At 38.9% G+C, this 20,307-nt stretch overlaps 1 protein-coding gene across 1 annotated transcript; it reads left to right on the top strand.

Moving 5' to 3' along the window:
• Positions 1-19,303: 19,303 nt before the first annotated feature.
• LOC149246514 (uncharacterized) lies at positions 19,304-19,885 on the top strand. Its single transcript, XM_089441732.1, has one exon. It carries the CDS (start codon positions 19,304-19,306, stop codon positions 19,883-19,885), a length of 582 nt encoding a protein of 193 aa, XP_089297858.1.
• Positions 19,886-20,307: the final 422 nt, after the last annotated feature.

Genomic DNA, 20,307 nt, shown 5'->3' with positions numbered 1-20,307 from the left:
GCAATTTAGATATCATATTACTCAGCTTGTTTATGATTACTTCCTATAGCCGGAGCGAGTCGAAAGGTGAAGGGTCAGAATGTGGGTTGAAGTAGTGTGATTTAGTTTGCTTTACTTTCAGTCTTTGAGTTGCTTTGAGTTCAGTTTTTATTTTCTTTTTCATATAGCAGTAAGGATACTGGGCCATTGTCACTAGTTCACTGTTTTGGTACATTTATTTCCTTTTGAGAATTGATTTCATCGCAGTCAGTTTGAAACCTTCTTTTTGAGAAATTTAAAGTTTGGGAAATCATTATAGAAATCACCATTACCATCCATACTTGACTTTCAATTTCGCCATCTCACACTAGGGAATCCACAGAAGATAAACCCAAAAACAAACTAAAAAACTCAAAAACGACAAAAGACTAAGAAATCGGTTATCTTTCATATACAGTGCACTTCACTTCAGCAGTTTACGACTCCCGGATTGACATTTTAAATAGCAATTTAGGACACACTAAATTGACCAAACATTTTGGCGCCGTTGCCGGGGAAGTGAAACTAGGTAGCCAATTTCTTAAAAAAAAAACAAGAAAATTTCAAGGAAGGAAAAAATTGATAACCTCTCAAAGTATGCTCTCCTCTTGCACCTAGTGTGAACTGGAGGATCAGAAAAGAGAAAGTTATTGGTTTAATAATTTCTTGAGTATGCTCTCTTCTTGCACCTAGAGTGACCTGGAAGATCAGAAAGAGAATTATTAGCCCGACTTGAAGAAAAATAAAAAATGACATGCATAGAGCAAGAGATTCTAGGGGAAGGTTTTTAGCTAGGGCCAAAAGTTCGATTTTTACAACTCCATCTACTTCAAGGAATAGACAAGGGACACCTCCATCATCTCCAACTCACACTCCTAGCCTTAGGATTCCTGGAATTCAAGAGGCGGTAGTTGAATTAGGAGACTCTCCCACACAATTCATCAAATCTGAATTAGGAAAAGATCCTTTCTTTCCTTCTACAGGTAGACACATTGTAATTGAAGAAGTAGAATCACCTGAGGAAGAAGAAGGAGAAATTCCTCCTCGTTTGCCATTAGTAGAGGAACCAGAGGACTCTGAAGTCTCTGAAGAAACTATCATGAAAGAGGAAGTAGTAAACGGATTTGGTAGAGGTAGAGGTAGAGGAGGAGGAGGAGGAAACAATGGAGGAGGTAGAGGTAACAATGGGGGAAATAGGGATGGAGATAATTCATTCGGATTTCCTATATTTGATGAGGATTCTCGAGAAACAATGAAAAACATCTCACCATCTGTCCTCCCAAACTTTCATGGGTTAAGAAATGAGGATCCTGAAACATTTCTATTTGAGTTTGAAGTCGTGTGTCGAACTTATGATTATTTGGAAGACTCTCAAAAACTCAAATTGTTTCCTTCAACATTGAAAGGAGCTGCTTTGAAATGGTTCATGGGATTACTCACTCAATCCATTAGGACTTGGAATGATATGAAACAAACATTTTTGGATAGATACCTAGACTATTGTATGCCCACCAATCACAAGGATGAAGTATTCAAAATGGTGCAAAGAGAGGATGAAAACTTGGAGGATTTACTTGAAAGATTCCAATACAACCTGAAAAGAGAAAAAATGAGTAACTTAGATGAGGAAACCTTGAAAGCCCTTCTATTAAAATCCATTAGAGATGAATGGATAGATATTTTGAACATGATGGGAAAAGGAGATATATCTCAACTTCCACTTCACGATATAGCAGAACTATGTGTCCATCTCTCAAGGGGAAAATCTAAAACTGGAAAAGGGCCTAGAGATCCTTCTCTCATTAGAGCAAACAAATCTGCAACTGGATCAGTAAGTAGGGCTGAGATTGGTAACATGCTTGATGAATTAAAAATTGATATCTTAGGGAGTCTTAGTGAGCAACTAGACACCCTCAAAATACAAAACAAGCAGAAAGCAAAAGCTGAAGCTTTGGCCATCTTTCGCCCAAAATGTAGAAAGAAACATGCTTTAAGGGAATGTCCTTTGGATGCAAAAGTTGTAGAAACATGTGTGATTTGTTCAGAAAACCATGAGACCAAGGATTGTCCTTCAATTCCTAGCCTCAAAGCTGTCTTTCAAGAAGATCCAAATACAATTGAGTCTCTTTGTTTTGTTGCAAGGAGACCTTGGCAGGGGCAACAAAACCAAGGGTTTAACAACTCTATGAACTTTCAAACCCCACCAAATTGGAATCCTTGGCAACAACCTTGGTCCCAACCTCAAAATCCTTTTCAATCATGGGTACAAGGTATGCAAAATCCTTATGGGAGATTTGCTCAGTTTTATCAATATCCTCCATCTTTTCAAAACCAACAAGCTCCACAACTTCCAAATCAAAATCCACAACTATCATTTCCATTTCCACAACAACAACAACCTTCTCAACAGAATCCAAATTCTCAACTCTTGCTTCCATTCCAACAGAAGCCAAATCAACTACCTTCCCAGCCATTGCCAAACCCCAACAAGAAAAACCCTCAAAATGCTTACATGGTAGAAGGTCAATAATTTCCTACCTATATGATTGTTCCTCTCAATGATGTACAACTCAGATCTGGTAGAGTTTTAGATAAACCTTCTATAGGTGCCCAAAAGCAAAGCATTTCTGAGGAAGATTATCTTCAAGCCAATAAAGGTTCTGAAGCATCTCTTCAAAACCCAAGCACTCAAAAAGAAAAATAAAAAGAATCAACCCCCACAACTCCTATAGTTGAGCAACCTGCACCTTCATCCACACCTCCTTTTCCTGAAAGATTACAAATTGACAAAGGGGTGGAGAAACAAATCTTGTTTCCTGACTATGATTTTCTAGATGAATTAAAGAATGTCTGTATCAAGATTCTCTTGTTACAAGCCATTAGAGAGATTCCTATTCTAGCAAAAACAATAAAGGAGTTGAGTCTTAAAAGGCCATAAAGGAAACCAAGAGATACAAGAAGAATCCACCTGGTAGGAAAAATTGCAGATATCATGATGGAAAAAATTACTATGCAGAAGTATGTAGATCCTGGTAGTCCAATTGTCAAAACACATATCAATGGGGTAGAAATTCCAAATACTTTGATTGATTTAGGGGCTGCTATCAACATTATGAGTAGACAGACTATGGAACAGCTAAAACTTACTAATCTTCTTTCTACACCTACTTTATTGCAACTTGCAGATCGATCAATTATCAAACCAGATGGTGTATTAGAAGAAATTTCGGTCTCCTTAGACTCTTGGGAATATCCAGTAGATTTCATGATTTTAACTCCCAAGAGTAATTTAGGAGGACACCCTCTCATCTTAGGAAGACCTTGGCTAGCCACAGCTGATGCTTTTATCAGTTGTAGGTCTGGGGATATGTATATTTCTTATGGTAATTCGACAAAGAAATTCAATCTATATCCTCCAGCAAAAGCAATTACAGAAATAGGGGATAATGAGTGGGTTGATGATGAGGATATTATACAACCTGTCTTTACCATTTCTGAAATCAGTGAAGATAGTCAAATTCTGAACACATTAGAAAACTTTGAAACATCTTCAGAATATGACCACACACAATTTCAGTTAGATTCTGACATTGAGTATCTATCATCTATACAAATGTCTCTTTTCTCTATGGAAGAGTTTGGTAGTTCCGCCATTGAGATCTTTCCAGGTAAAACATTTAATATCAACAAAAACTTGGAAAGATCACAACAAGCAGAGCTAACCAAAATCTTGCAAAAACATTCTACTGTTTGCATGGGAGTATACTTATATGAAAGGTATTGACCCTAAGACTTGCATTCATCACATCTACATCGAGGAAAACAGTATACCAATCAGACAACCTCAAAGAAGGATGAATCCAAACCTTAGGGAGACAGTGAAAGAAGAGCTCCAAAAACTACTCAATGTAAACTTCATTTATCCAATTTCAGATAGCCGATGGGTTTCTCCTTTGGTTATAGTACCTAAAAAGAATGGTAAATGGAGGGTATGCATTGATTACAGGATATTGAACAAAGCAACTTTGAAGGATCACTTTCCTTTACCCTTTATTGATCAAGTATTAGATACTTTAGTAGGAAAAAAGTATTTTTCATTTTTGGATGGTTTTAGTGGCTATAATCAGATTCAGGTAGCACCTGAAGATCAAGATAAGACCACATTTACCTGTCCATGGGGAACTTTTGCCTACTGAGTACTTCCTTTTGGATTATGTAATGCACCCGCAACATTTCAAAGGGCAGTACTAGGAATCTTTTCTGATCTAATCCATGATTGTGTAGAGGTTTATATGGATGATTTTACAGTTTATGGTAATTCATTTGAAGAGGCATTAGAGAATTTGGAAAAAGTCCTTATAAGGTGTAAAGAAACAAACATTTCATTGAGTCATGAAAAATGCTTTATGATGTTTACTGAAGGGATTGTTTTAGGACATCATATTTTAGGGGATGGGATTAAAGTTGATAGATCAAAAGTTGAAGTCATCTCCAAGTTGCCTATTCCAAATTGTCAGAAAGATGTTAGAAGTTTCCTCGGATTTACTGGATACTATAGAAGATTTATCGAAAACTTTACCAAAATAGCATCTCCACTCTTCAAATTACTTACAAAAGACTGTGAATTCAAATGGGATCCTGATTGTCAATCTGCATTTGAAACTTTGAAAACAAGAATATCTGAAGCACCCATTTTGAGAGGGCCAAATTGGAAACTTCCTTTCCATATTTCTACAGATGCTTCAGATACAACTCTAGGAGCTGTGTTGGGTCAAAAGGATTTAGTTCCTTATGCCATTTACTACACCAGTAAAAATTTGACTCCCACCGAGTTAAACTATACTGTTACTGAAAAAGAGTTCTTAGTTGTTGTTCATGCAATCAATAAGTTTAGACATTATATAACAGGCTATGAAACTTTTGTCCATACTGATCATTCTGCAATTAGATATCTAATGAACAAACCTGTTACTAATGGCAGAGTTACAAGATGGCTCTTACTTTTACAAGAATTCAATATTACTGTGTTGGATAGACCAGGGAAACAAAATACAGTAGCTGATTTCTTGTCTAGAATCCAAAATACTAATGAAGATTCTCCTGTAGAGGATAAGTTTCCAAATGAATATTTATTTGCAGTAACTACTAAGGCTCCTTGGTATGCAGATATTGCTAACTATTTGGTTATAGGGAAGCTACCTCCACATTTATTTCCTAGTGAAAAAAGAAGAATTATCCAGGAGAGTTCGAATTATTCGTGGATTTCTAATGAATTGTTTAAAACAAGGCTAGATTGTGTGATCAAAAGATGTGTTCGGGAAGATGAAATGCCTGACATCCTCAAGGCATGTCATGATGAACCATGTGGTGGACACTTTGCTGACAAAAGGACGGCCTATAAAATCCTTTCTTTAGGATATTATTGGCCTTCCCTCTTCAAAGATGCAAAACAATATGTCAGAAGGTGTGACAGCTGCCAAAGAGTTGGGAGACCGACTCTTTCAAATGTAATGCCATTACAACCACAGGTACTCATCGAACCCTTTGAAAAATGGGCTTTAGATTTCATTGGACCCATTAATCCACCATCTAAACAGAAGAATTATATATTGGTATGCACTGATTATGTCACTAAATGGGTAGAAACCAAAGCATTGCCTTCTGCCACTGAAAATTCAGTTGTTCATTTTCTTTATGAGGATATTTTTACTCGTTTTGGTGTCCCAAGAGAAATTGTGACAGATCAGGGAAGTCAATTTACATCTAACTTGATGGAGAAGCTGATGGAAGAATACAAAATCAAGCACAGAAAATCTACTCCTTACGATCCGCAAGCAAATGGCCAAGTGGAGTCTACAAATAAAGTTCTTGAGAGCATCATCACCAAAACTGTCCATCTACACCAAAGAGATTGGGCAGAGAGGCTTCCTGAAGCCTTGTGGGCCTACAGAACTACATGTAGGAATACAACAGGACATTCTCTCTATGAACTTATTTATGGGAAAGAAGTCCTGCTCCCCATTGAGTTTCAAGTCAAGACTTTCAAGATGGCAGTACAGTTGGGGATGAATCTATCAGAAGCCCAAAAGCATAAAATGGAGCAGCTGAATGAGCTAGATGAGATCAGACAAGAAGCAATTTTAAGGACTGAAGTAGTTCAACATCAAAGAGCTAAGTGGCATGACAGATATATCAAAGAGAAAAAGTTTCAAGAGGGAGATTGGGCGCTACTGTTTGATTCCAAGTTTAAAGACTTCAAAGGTAAATTTCAGACCCATTGGCTTGGGCCATATGAGATTGACAAAGTCTTTAACAATGGAGCAGTAAGAATCAAGACCATTGATGAATTTCAGACTCCTCTTATTGTGAATGGCCACCGATTGAAAATTTATCATAAGCCACTCTCAAAAGAGGACTTTGTCAAAATGTTCCAAGAGAATTCTGCAATAAGGCTGGTGGAGAAGAATCCTTCTTCCCCGCCAGCCTAGCCTTTGTTTCTTTCAGTAAAAAAAATAAAAATAAAAAAATAAAAATTGTATAAGCCTGAAAACCAATCATAGATTGGCAGGCTTATACAGAAAATATAAAGTGAAAATCAGGGACACCTGACACTCTATATTTTCCAAAAAAAAAATCTTCTCTCCTTCTTTTTCCATCTTCACTCCACCTCATTTGCCATTCCACTCCATCTCATTCTCATTTTCATTTCACTTCACTTCGCTTCACTTTCACTCCATTCCATTCATTTCACTTTCATTTCATCAATAAAAGTCCCTTTCAGGACTATTTTCACTCAGTTAGTTATTTTCTAACTATCTTTGTTCAGCTAAGTGGGTGTTGTCCTAGTTTCCGCAGCTAGAAGCAGTTTCCGCAGCCAGAAACAGTTTCCGCAGCCAGAAACGATTTCTGCAGCTACCATCACTCTGTTTTTCAAATTCACAGTCAAAATGTTAGTGCAATAATCATGAAAATGCAGGAGTAATTGAGAAAATGCTATGAAGACATGGATGTTGGCATTATGAGATAAGTGTTGTCCTTGATGGCAAACCACACTGATGACAAATCATAGTACAGAAGGTCAGCAACAAGGAATTGATGATCAGACTATAAGAAGAAGAGAAAGTTCATACACGCAGGTTCGTTAAGCCCAAGTCGCGTGTACAAGCAGGTTGGCTTCAGCAAAAGCGCGTGTATGTGGAAAAGTACCTTTGGTCCATGGCGGTTAGTCCTTGGAAGTTGTGCCTATGGTATCGGACCATTGTGTCTCGACGGGCGTGTCGATCCCTAGTTTTGAAGTTGATGGTATTGGATTTCTATGGTTTTGGCTCTTGGTATTGAACAAGGCCTAAGGCTATATAAGGAGAAGGAAATCATTAGGCAAGTGCATCTGAAATGTCTTGAATATCTGATAAAGCATTAGATCCAGTATGCAGGGTTATGGGTTGATGATGCATTGCTTGATCTGAGCTAAGGAGAGATCACATCGGTTGATGGAAGACTAGATCTAAGGATAGATCGGGATCTAATGGTTTGAAATGCACTATCATGATATGGTTGATTATGCGTATTTCTAGATCTGCATACTGTCGCAATGTTATGTTCTGGGTCTAACTGATGTCTGGTACAGCTGCAAATTGAGAAAGTTTATTTTTAGATCTGTACGCAGGTTGGCTTCGGTAAAAGCGCGTGTATACGCGGGTTTTTCTCATTGAAGTAGCGTATATCTTTTGAAGCTTGATTTTGGGTTTACAGTTGGGTCTGACTGTTATTACAGAGTTCTATGTCTGCTCTGTGTTCTGGTGACTGTTGTTAACAGGGTTTCAGTGATTCAGAGTTTGATGATTGTTTTGAGCTTCAATGATAGTTATGGGTCCAGTATGAAAATTGGATGAAAAGTGGCCTTACAGATTATGTGTTGTGCTTCAGTGTATCCAGTCTGAAAATTGATGAAACGTGGTACCTGGAGGTGAGAAGATTGTAGGCAAGCACCTACGTACTAGTATCTAAGCTAGTACAAAAGCTAAAGGAGATCTTTGGAGCATTGCAGCAAGTAGCAGCCTGCGTACTAGTAAATGGATCGGCTAGTACAAGAGCAAAGGGGGTTGTAGCTCCCGTACTGGTATAAGACTGCACCAGTACAAATATTGTAAAAGGATTTTCTTATTAAGAAGAAGATTGAGATGACTTGCAGCAGGTGGTTTTCACCCACATTGGGTTTCCACCTTATATCTTCGTGTTCATGTGTGTGGCTCTTGTGTGATGTTCTGTTCTGTTTTTCTGCACCTGTTTACTGTTAATATGCTTAATAATGATCTGATGCATTTACTGAAGATTAAGCTAACTGAATTATAAGATCTCTGGATATACGCGAGTTTCATTAGACACAGTAGCGTGTACACGCGGGTTCACTTAATTGAAGTAGCGTATATGTTTCTGAGTATGAAATTGAAAAGTTTGATTGATCTGATAATACTGATTCACCCCCCCCCCCCCCCTCTCAGTATTATTTCCAACAATTGGTATCAGAGCAGGTCCTTTGATAGAAGCTTGATCGCTTGAAGGAGATCCGTGGAACAATGGGAAAGAAGCTTAAGAAGAAAGCTCATAAGAAGAAGAAGACATCTCAGAAGGACTATGACAGTGGGAGAATCGATTGGGGATTAGGTATAAGAGGCTCTTCAGATTCAGAATCAGATTCAGAATCATTATCAGGTATGAATGTGTTATCCTCTGATGTTCCTGCTATATTTCCTTGTGAAAGTGATGGAAGTGATAGTGAAACTACTAAACATGCTTTTATGGGTGAGCAAGAAAAGTATCAAATAGAGGCAGTATTTAGAAGGCTTACAGACAAAGTTAAAGATCAACAAGATCTATTGAACAAAAGGGAATGTGCTTTCAAAGAAGAAGTTACCAAACTAAAGGCCCAACTAGAAGAAGGAAACAAGGTAAGAAAGCTACTCAAGGACAAGGAAGACCAATGTCAAAAATTGCAGCATGAAGTGACATCATTAAGAAAAGAAGTCAACGAAAGAAGCACAACCATCAAGAAACTCAAAGATAGATCCAGCTACTATGAAAATCTTGAAGCTACAATCCTCTCACTAAAGGAAGATCTTGAAGAATCCAAGAAGCAGAATGAAGATCTACACCAAGCAATTGAAAAACAAGACAACGAAGTCATCAGCTTAAAATCACAGTTGGAATGTGCCTTCAGAGTTCGTCAAATTCAGCAGGATCTGTATGAAGAACAAGAAAAGGAGATTCTCAAACTAAGGGAACAAATGGAAGAAGGAAGGAAAGATGAAGAAGATTTGAAAAGGCAATCTCTTGAAAAGGAAGAACAGCTTCAGGTTGAGGTAAATATCTTGAAAGGTAAACTAGAAGAAAAGGATAAGCTTTTACGATTTCAAGATAGTTCTAAAGTCTTGGATGATATTCTTAGTAGTCAAAGGTCTCCTGCTATCAAGACCGGTCTTGGTTTTCATGAATCTGTTGAAGGTGAATCTAGTTCACAAGGTGAGGCAAGGAACTCTAAAGAGAAAAATAAAATGATCAAAAGGGAGATGAAAGGTCAACCCCATCAACAATCAAGGAAAGAGACTCCTCAAAGAAAATCGTTTACTCCTCCTATGAATAATGTTGAATGTTATGTATGTCATAATCTTGGACATGTTGCAGCTAGATGTGGAAGAAGAAGGGTTCAAGACCATCATGTAGAAAGATCATCACATTCAAGGTACTTTAATGGATATTGCTTTGCTTGCAATATGTTTGGTCACAAAGCCGCTGATTGCTACAGGAGGAATATGAAATATGTAAGATGTTATGCATGTAACACGATTGGACATATAGCAAAGGAATGCAGGAACAAAGGATGGACATCACACCAAAAGGAGAAAACCTCATCACACTTGAAGATATGGAGGAAGAAGGAAGTACAGTCAGCACAATGTACTGAGACACAGCACATCACAGACATATCAGACTCAGGGGGAGCTGAAAGTGTAAAACTTCAGTGTCCTGAATCTCATACGCAAGTTCCTTAAAGGGAAGTCGCGTATATACGCGAGTTAGACACTGCAAAGTCGCGTATATGTCAGTCTGAGGAAAAGCAGTGGGAACAAGATCAGAAAAAGGATCTGATATGATTCAGTCTATTATTTGCTCTATTGGTTACAGTCTGCTGAGGATGTGTGGAAATGTTCTGTTACTTGTATGATGAGTGGAAGTGTTTTGATCCTAACTTGAGGATGATGATGTTTTGATGCTTATTGCTGATATATGCATGATCAGATCTAACAGATGGCACAGGTTGAGGGGGAGCATATGCCTTTAGCAATTCAATGTTGGCATTATGGTTAATAATCCTTGGTGATGATTCTTATATGGCTAAATGATATATCTTGCTATTGTGAGTTGTCTATGATAAACTCTCATATGATTCTTGGAGTTACATAGAAGATGTTCAGATCAGATTTATGGTTGATTCTTTGATGATGCATATATGGTGCTTACATGGTGATCTTCATAAGAACAAGGAGAAGTACAAAGCTTGAATACACATCTTCCTCACTTGATAGATGAGTCACTTATATACTGTTGTTGTCATATGCATAAATATCATACAGTTATGATGCAGGCACTCATGCGGATAAGGATTGTTGCTGATGATGATATCAAGAATCTTTGTCAAAAGAATTTGAGCTCAAGATACATAGTGCTGATACATGGATGACTACTCAAAGTTGCTTTATTGAAGACATGGTGATGAGTTCTTATCTATATGATGATAGGTTGATCCTTACATATGTTAATTGATGCAGATGTTCCCAAGTAATGATACTTGGATCATGTAGAGCTTGATGAAATGGCTATGGTGGTTTCACACATGATACAATGTGAATGACTCTGAATTCTGTTCAAAGGGATGAATTGATGCAGACATACCTTGTTATAGGTTGATGACCTATTCTCTACAGGACATTTACAGGTTGCTGATATGGAAATTTGTGTACGCGTGTTGTTTAAAGGATATCCGCGTGCATACGCCGTTTTACAAGGGAATAGTCGCGTATATGGTGTACGCGTGTTGCGTAAGGGATATCTGCGTATATACGCCTGTTTATGTGTATACAGACGCGTATATGGAGATTTGAAGGAAATCAGCAGGGACAGATGTTGGTTGCAGAAAGTCTGATATAGGTCTGACAGAGATCATCTGGCACAGGTTCAGGGGGAGCAGATAATCTTCCAATGATGCATTGTTGGCATTATCTTAAAGCTTTTGGTTCTAGTTCACATTTGGTGTTGATTTCAGGAAGAACAAAGGCAAAAGGAGAACAGAAGGATCTCTTGGTTGCTGATCTGAATGGTGATTATCAGATGCTGCTAGTGACTTTCATAAGTCTTGGTCTAGTTATTTCGTCTCTATGTCATATATCTCTTTTGTGGTATCTCTTTCATGGTGTCAAGGTCATGTAACGGCCTATTTTGGTTTCCCCACTATGCCTGGGATGATTGATGCAATATGATTGGTTGTCATATGTAAACTTTTGATGTATCCCCACTTGGTTGGGTGGATGAGTCAATTTTTGTATATCCTCACTTAGTTGAGAGATGGATGTATGTATGAGTCTTTGGTGATAGGAAGGTCTTTTATGATGTATAGAGTCATGTTCTTCTTGAAGAACATCTTTTGCAGATCTTGCCTACAGTCAGGAAGAGCATGAACAGCACACTTCAGCAGTACAGAGACTTGGCATGTACTCAGGGGGAGCATTGACAGATTGGTACACCTTGGCATATACAAAGGGGGAGATTATTCAGAGATTTCAGCAGGTACTCAGGGGGAGTATGGACAGTGGAATGATTCAGCAAAGGAAGAGAATATCTTGGTCCACCCTTTGCCCTTGATGTCAAAGGGGGAGAGTGATTTGGTGTTGTTGCCATCAAGTCCAAAGGGGGAGATTGTTGGCATTATGATGCATGTGTTGTACTTGATGGCAACCCTCTCATATCTCACTTATGTATAACTGGATGAATCTTCAGACGAGATATCAGATGTAACTGATGGAGGATAGCTCAAAGGAATCAGATGATGAATCTTCAGAAGAGATATCAGATGTGACTGATGGAGGACAGCTCAAAGGAATCAGATGATAGTTCTAAGTCAAAGGAATCAGATGATGAATCTTCAGAAGAAATATCAGATGTGACTGATGGAGGACAGCTCAAAGGAATCAGATGATAGTTCTAAGTGTGACAAGTTAGCTTTGCCATCAAGTCCAAAGGGGGAGATTGTTGGCATTATGAGATAAGTGTTGTCCTTGATGGCAAACCACACTGATGACAAATCATAGTACAGAAGGTCAGCAACAAGGAATTGATGATCAGACTATAAGAAGAAGAGAAAGTTCATACACGCAGGTTCGTTAAGCCCAAGTCGCGTGTACACGCAGGTTGGCTTCAGCAAAAGCGCGTGTATGTGGAAAAGTACCTTTGGTCCATGGCGGTTAGTCCTTGGAAGTTGTGCCTATGGTTTCGGACCATTGTGTCTCGACGGGCGTGTCGATCCCTAGTTTTGAAGTTGATGGTATTGGATTTCTATGGTTTTGGCTCTTGGTATTGAACAAGGCCTAAGGTTATATAAGGAGAAGGAAATCATTAGGCAAGTGCATCTGAAATGTCTTGAATATCTGATAAAGCATTAGATCCAGTATGCAGGGTTATGGGTTGATGATGCATTGCTTGATCTGAGCTAAGGAAAGATCACATCGGTTGATGGAAGACTAGATCTAAGGATAGATCGGGATCTAATGGTTTGAAATGCACTATCATGATATGGTTGATTATGCGTATTTCTAGATCTGCATACTGTCGCAATGTTATGTTCTGGGTCTAACTGATGTCTGGTACAGCTGCAAATTGAGAAAGTTTATTTTTAGATCTGTACGCAGGTTGGCTTCGGTAAAAGCGCGTGTATACGCGGGTTTTTCTCATTGAAGTAGCGTATATCTTTTGAAGCTTGATTTTGGGTTTACAGTTGGGTCTGACTATTATTACAGAGTTCTGTGTCTGCTCTGTGTTCTGGTGACTGTTGTTAACAGGGTTTCAGTGATTCAGAGTTTGATGATTGTTTTGAGCTTCAATGATAGTTATGGGTCCAGTATGAAAATTGGATGAAAAGTGGCCTTACAGATTATGTGTTGTGCTTCAGTGTATCCAGTCTGAAAATTGATGAAACGTAGTACCTGGAGGTGAGAAGATTGTAGGCAAGCACCTACGTACTAGTATCTAAGCTAGTACAAAAGCTAAAGGAGATCTTTGGAGCATTGCAGCAGGTAGCAGCCTGCGTACTAGTAAATGGATCGGCTAGTACAAGAGCAAAGGGGGTTGTAGCTCCCGTACTGGTATAAGACTGCACCAGTACAAATATTGTAAAAGGATTTTCTTATTAAGAAGAAGATTGAGATGACTTGCAGCAGGTGGTTTTCACCCACATTGGGTTTCCACCTTATATCTTTGTGTTCATGTGTGTGGCTCTTGTGTGATGTTCTGTTCTGTTTTTCTACACCTGTTTACTGTTAATATGCTTAATAATGATCTGATGCATTTACTGAAGATTAAGCTAACTGAATTATAAGATCTCTGGATATACGCGAGTTTCATTAGACACAGTAGCGTGTACACGCGGGTTCACTTAATTGAAGTAGCGTATATGTTTCTGAGTATGAAATTGAAAAGTTTGATTGATCTGATAATACTGATTCACCCCCCCCTCTCAGTATTATTTCCAACAATGGAGCATCTCCAAGACATCAAGGAAGAGCAGTTGGTTAAGAACTATGAGCAAGAAATGACAAGGTTTCCAAAGGTATGAGAAATTTTTTTTATCAACTAGCAATTAAAGTCATGATTATGCATAGTTATCAAACCATAAAAGCTCTACTATGTGCAATGATTCGGTACGATAGCTCCATTACCCACTCCTATTCCACGATATTATTCCACACACCATGCATTCATTTCTTAACGGTCTCATGATTGATTTTCGGGTTTAAACTCAAGTCGACTGCACTTTCATTTACCACCTATACTCATGAGATGTGACCTATCCCATTACGGCTCCTTTCCACCACATTTCCCGCAGCCATCCATTAAAACGTGTAATATTTCGTATGCAGCCGTTAATTCAAAAATCTCGACTTCTCCAACTTACCATTCTATTAAAATCATCCTCTTCACATACACGCATTTCAACTTGTGAACTCATTTGCGGCTGCTCATCCTCTGTTCCGCCTGTAATACGAAGCATTCCCATTGCATACTAATGATTGCAACCACTGCATTTTACCATAAACCCTGCAATCGAGCTACCTTCCCTCTGCTAAACCCTCACACGCAATTGAATCCTCAGTTGAAATTCAAAACAGAGGAAGGAATGGGAAAACTACTAAGGTCAGAACCAGAATGACCGAAATATTTAGAAGGTTACCCTCAAGCAAAAGATTTGCTGAAGAAAGCCAAATGGTTACGCTTCATCCAAAAGTTTAAGGGCTATAATAAAGAGGTAACCAAAGCTTTTGCACGGTCTTTTGATGGCCAAATGGTGGAGATTGGAGACTTGAAGCTCACGGTGACTGAAAAAACAGTAGCAGCTGCCACAGGCTTACCCCAGGAAGGTGAGCGATGGTTCAAAAACAAAAGCGTGAATGAACAGGCATGGAGAATTATGCTAAGAAACCCAGGTATGGACACCACTGTGTTTACTGAATGAATTCTTGTTCATGCATTGAAAGAAGAATGGGCCAGTCTGCTGTTAATAATCCAAAAAATTATCACTTTGTGAAGGACGCTTTGGTTCAATGTGCATGTACCATGCTAGACTGTTGATGAATTTCTTAGAGAGTCAAACTCTTAATTTGCCTTATTTCTTACTGTTAATTTTGAAGAAGATGAGTATTACAGTCCAAAAACACATAGGCAATATAGAACCTCATCTATATCATCATGGACTTGTAAAAATTTTCATTGAGGACCAACTAAAGAAAAACAAAGATACCTGGGAACAATTCTTGATAAGAAACTACTTTCAAGAGCCATCTGAGGCCTCTGAAATTAGTACACCAAAGACACCAAGAAAAAGTAGGAGAAAAGAAAAGAGTACCATAGTCCAAGACTCCCCTACTACAGAAACTCAAGAAGTTGGTCAAAAAGAAAAAGAGAACAGAACTAAAGACAAGAAAAAAAGAAAAGAGAAAGGCAAAAGAACCATCCAAGAAGTCTACCAATCACCTGAGCCATCCATAGAGGAGGATTATCAACCATTGTCGGAGAGATTAGTGCATCTTCAAGAACAGGTTGCCATAGCAAAGAAAAAGGAAAAAGTGAAACAGAGTATACAAGAAGGGAGTACTAGTCCACCATACTTAAGGAGAAGCACCAGGCTAAGAGGAAAGGGGAGTAAAACACAAGTAAAACGGCCCCACTTCATTGACTTGGGTGGAGAGACACCCGAGAAACCTCCAGCTGGCCGTAGTCCACCTCGTCCTCAGCCAAGTATTGAAACTAGTCCTCCACATGATGAAAGCCCTTCTCAGCCAGAACTAGAGAGCAATCCTCCTCCTCCACAAGATTTTGAACTCAGTCCAAGAAAGACACCTGAAATAGATCACAATCAACAGGAGGTATATGACTACTTGGAATCTTTAGAAAAATTAACTGCAGGTCTGAGTACCACTCTGCCCCACATGACACCAGATGCACAAGTTCAGTCCTTAAAGCAGGAGGTATTTGAATTAGAGGTTCTAAACAGGCATATCAAGTAAGAAAATGAAGCACTCAAGGAGCAGAGCAAAGTAGATAAAATTATTCATGATAACACTATGCTTCATTTGGGACTATGGCAAAAGAAAAACAAGAAACTAAAGAAAAAGTGCAGAAAGTTGAGCAGAGCATTGATCAATCTCACATTCAGATGTCTAATAAGGAAACCCAGGATGGTGGTAGCACCAAAGAAGAAGAAAAGAGGGCTAGATGCCCTAGCAGAAGCTTTAGAACATATGGATTAGAGGGGAATGACTAAATTTTGGTTGCATGAGGACATGCAACACCTTCACAGTGGGGGTATGTTGAGTCCCAAACCTGCACTTCCCTATATACCTTTTCAGCCTTTTTTTCCATTTACTTGATCCACCAAGCTGTCAAATCATTGCATATTAGTCTAAAAAGAGCTTATGAAATGGTTTCCTAACTATATTTATGACTGCTATTTGATTTAGATTTTTGTTCAAGCAGCTGCGAAAACTTGTCACTTTTCGCAGCCAGCTCAAGTTTCCGCAGCCATTTTGTTAAAGACTATGTTACAGGTGTCCAATGGAGAAACCAGCCACATGGGCAAGCTGCAAGTGACATGTACATGGAGTGTGTCCCCTCAGTTCAGCCAAATCACTCATAAAAAGTCATGGTCAAAGACGGTCAAAGGAGGGGTCGAACCAAGAGTTTTGCAGTGGCACGGCTATGTTTTGCCCACGTGAAGGTTTGTGTGGCACGATCCTCAATTTCCGGAGGTATTGGCACACCTGTGGATCAACCCGTGAATTGAATCGAGCAGCCACCACTCCATGGATTTAACTGTTATGATTACCATACCACTAGATCTCAGGCCGTGGAGATTTACGTGTCTGTTTGGCAGCGTAGAATCTAAGAATTAGTTGCACCATTTTCACTTATAAATAACGCGTTGGTATACGCTAGATAGTTACCTTTTCAGATGTAATTTTCACTGTTGTTATAAGCCCACTGTACTGTGCTTTACTTTTGTCTTATTACTGCACTTTAATATATGAGAAGACAGCATTCCTGAATCCGATTTGTGACTGAGTATTGACTGGCTGAGGTTGCAGAGGCCCCTGTACACCAAGGCTCTGTATAGTTTCTTACTTGTTTTCATTGTGTTACTGTTTTTATAATCATATCTTGTATATATTACGTTGTTTTGATGTTCATGATTAACTGTTGTCCATATTTCCTTTTATGTTTTCTCATAACTGTTAGTTGATCAGTGCTTTTCTTACAGGTCTTTGTAGGTAGCCCGGGCAAATTTACATATTTTTAATGACTACTGACATGAGATCATCTTGTCCTTTCTGCTGATTTTCATTTACTGAGTTTTAATTCCAGCATTGTCATTTCATTCAGTTTTGCTTTGCTTATTTACTTTTCTGCCACTTAGATATCATATTACTCATATGTTTATGATTTCCTTCCTATAGCCAAGCGACTCAATTAGTGAGGAATCAGAATATTACTTGATGTAGTATGATTTAGTTTGCTTTCCTGCAAGTTAGAGATTAAATTACTTATGTCATTTTCAAGAATTGAAATATGAATGAGTAGTTAAATCTTAGTTTCCTTTTATGAAATTTGATTTCCTGCAATTTAGATATCATATTACTTAGCTTGTTTATGATTACTTCCTATAGCCAGAGCGAGTTGAAAGGTGAAGGGTCAGAATGTGGGTTGAAGTAGTGTGATTTAGTTTGCTTTACTTTCAGTCTTTGAGTTGCTTTGAGTTCAGTTTTTATTTTCTTTTTCATACAGCAGTAAGGATACTGGGCCATTGTCACTAGTTCACTGTTTTGGTACATTTATTTCCTTTTGAGAATTGATTTCATCGGAGTCAGTTTGAAACCTTCTTTTTGAGAACTTTAAAGTTTGGGAAATCATTGTAGAAATCACCATTACCATCCATACTTGACTTTCAATTTCGCCATCTCACACTAGGGAATCCAAAGAAGATAAACCCAAAAACAAACTAAAAAACTCAAAAACGACAAAAGACTAAGAAATCGGTTATCTTGCATATACAGTGCACTTCACTTCAGCAATTTACAATTCCCGGATTGACATTTTAAATAGCAATTTAGGACACACTAAATTGACCAAACAGCATGTACTGCAGAAATAGTCTTACAAGTGTTTCACACCTGTAAGTTGCTCAGTTGTTTAATAAAGATTGATTTGTTGTATTTTTGACATGGTATCAGAGATACAGCGCTGAGGAAGCCTATAACCCTGAGTGGAGGTAGAAATTTAACGGGCGCATTTGGAGGGCGATCAACACGGTTTTTAAAGAGACAGTCGCACTGATTTCACCTCTACACTTACGCATCTTTTATTGGGCAACACCGCGTGAGTACGCATTGGACAATCGTGTCGACCTTGAGGTGAATAGAGTGTGTTTTTTGTCTTTGTATGCTGCATATTTTTTTTGTGCCGGGTCTGTCGTGGAGAGCCGGAGGCCATTGGCGTGGATCACAACTAAGGACTTGTTGAATTTGAATCCGCGTGGAGGAGGTCGGCACTGCGAGGAGGAGGTCGGATCTCTGTATTTCTTTGCAGGCGTCATGAGATCGACGACAATGGAGGAGAAATCGACCTGCCCAGATCTGCATGTCGATCTGCTGATCAACATGAGAAATGCTAGTGCGTCTGCCAGAGAAGGAGGAGAACGTAGTGTTCGGGGATGTGTGAGGAGATCGGTGCATGAAAGGAAGTTTAAGGTGGATTCCATCCTCAAACTGCGCAGAGGTTCGACCTGTGGTGGATCACCGGATTGTGAGCATCACCGGATCATGGTGGATCACCTTCGTGCGGGAGGCCGAGCAGGTGTGGTGGAATCGTTTCGTGGCTGCAGAGTAGTTGTCGGGCATGGAGAAGTTTGGTGCGGTGTAGCTCAACAAGCGATTGTTTTCTCTCCATACGACGTGTTTTTGCCTGGCCGGGATTGTCGTGGAGATGTGCAGTGATCTACGTTGTTGTTTCGATGGGATTATCAATCTATGCCAAGCCATTACGCTTGGATTCTTCATATCCGATGGATTCGTTGACAAGGAGGTCACGCTGGTATTCCTTTTTGATGTTTGATTAATGATGAGGTCGAAATACATTTCGAATGGTGCATAGGAGAATTTCTATTGGAATTTTTTTTAATTAAAGAGGGGGCTCGTTATTAAAAGGGGCGATTGTTTTTGAAAGGAAGAAATATGGGGCTCTTTATTTAAAGTTCTTTATTTAAGTTCTTTATTAAAGAATTCAAGTTTTTTTAATTCTTTAATTAAAGAAAATGAGGGGTTCTTCATTTGAAAAAGGGGGCTATTGGGAAAAAAGAGGATTTGGGCTCAATTTGTATTTTGGATCACGTGTTAGGTAAATTTTATTTTTAAGAAGACCGGGTTTGTTTTTTTTAATTATTGGGGTTGAAGTTTTTTATTCATTCAAAATGAATAACCAATTAGCAGAAGCTTACCTCAATGAAAACAACAAGTTGGATGGATCCAATTACTTTGGTTGGAAATTCAAGCTGCAAACCCTGCTTGAGGGACACAATGCATGGACGATTGTGAACAATGATGAGGTGAAGCCAAACCTTGTTGTAGGAGGAACAACAGTAACAATCCAAGACTGGGACAAGCGGGAGACTAAGGCGAGAATGCTCCTGAAATTGTCAGTCAAAGATTGCATTATTCCCCATATCCGTGATTGCAAGACTGCACCAGAGATCTGGAAGATGCTCAAGGATCTCTATGAGGTCAAGAACACCAATCGATTATTGTTCTTGAAGAGCAATATTCTCTCCATTAAGATGGAGGAGAATGAGATAGTTGTAGTATTCATTTCACGGATCAAGGAGATCAAGAACAAGCTAGGTGATATCGGTGAAGTTATGTCAGATACAGATCTGGTCATGATTACCATGAATGGTATGACTGACGAATATAAAATGTTCATCAGTGGCTTGAATGCAAGAGAAAAATTCCCCATATTTAAAGAATTGGTAGGGATCCTCATGCAAGAGGAGTAAAGGTGACTAACTCATAAACCTCGGGGTTCATATCTGGCCTTAATAGCAAAGAAGAAGCCCTTCAGAGGAAAGCCAAATGAAGCACAAAAGAGCAGTGCATCCCCACAGAGAAAGATGCCTTAACCCCAAGGTACATCTTTCAATAAAAAGACTCTGTGACCAAATGTTTTTATTGTGGTAGAACCGGCCATATATCCAGATATTGCATGAAAAAGAAGTTTGATGAAGGTCAGAAGCGACATAAGCAGCATGCAGGTCATTTTGTTGATGAGGAACACAGTCAGAACATCAGACTGTTCATATCTAACTCTGCACTTTCGGCTAAGAAGGATGAAGTAGATACCTGGTTTGTCGACTCAGGTGCATCCATCCACATGACAGGGAATAGACAATGGTTTGAAGACTTCAAAGAAACCAGCAGT

Source organism: Pinus tabuliformis, chromosome 7 (genome assembly GCF_031772625.1).
Source record: "Pinus tabuliformis cultivar Carrire ecotype Pingquan chromosome 7, CPIR1, whole genome shotgun sequence".
Taxonomy (NCBI): Eukaryota; Viridiplantae; Streptophyta; class Pinopsida; order Pinales; family Pinaceae; genus Pinus; species Pinus tabuliformis.
This window is presented reverse-complemented; position numbering and strand designations above follow the sequence as displayed.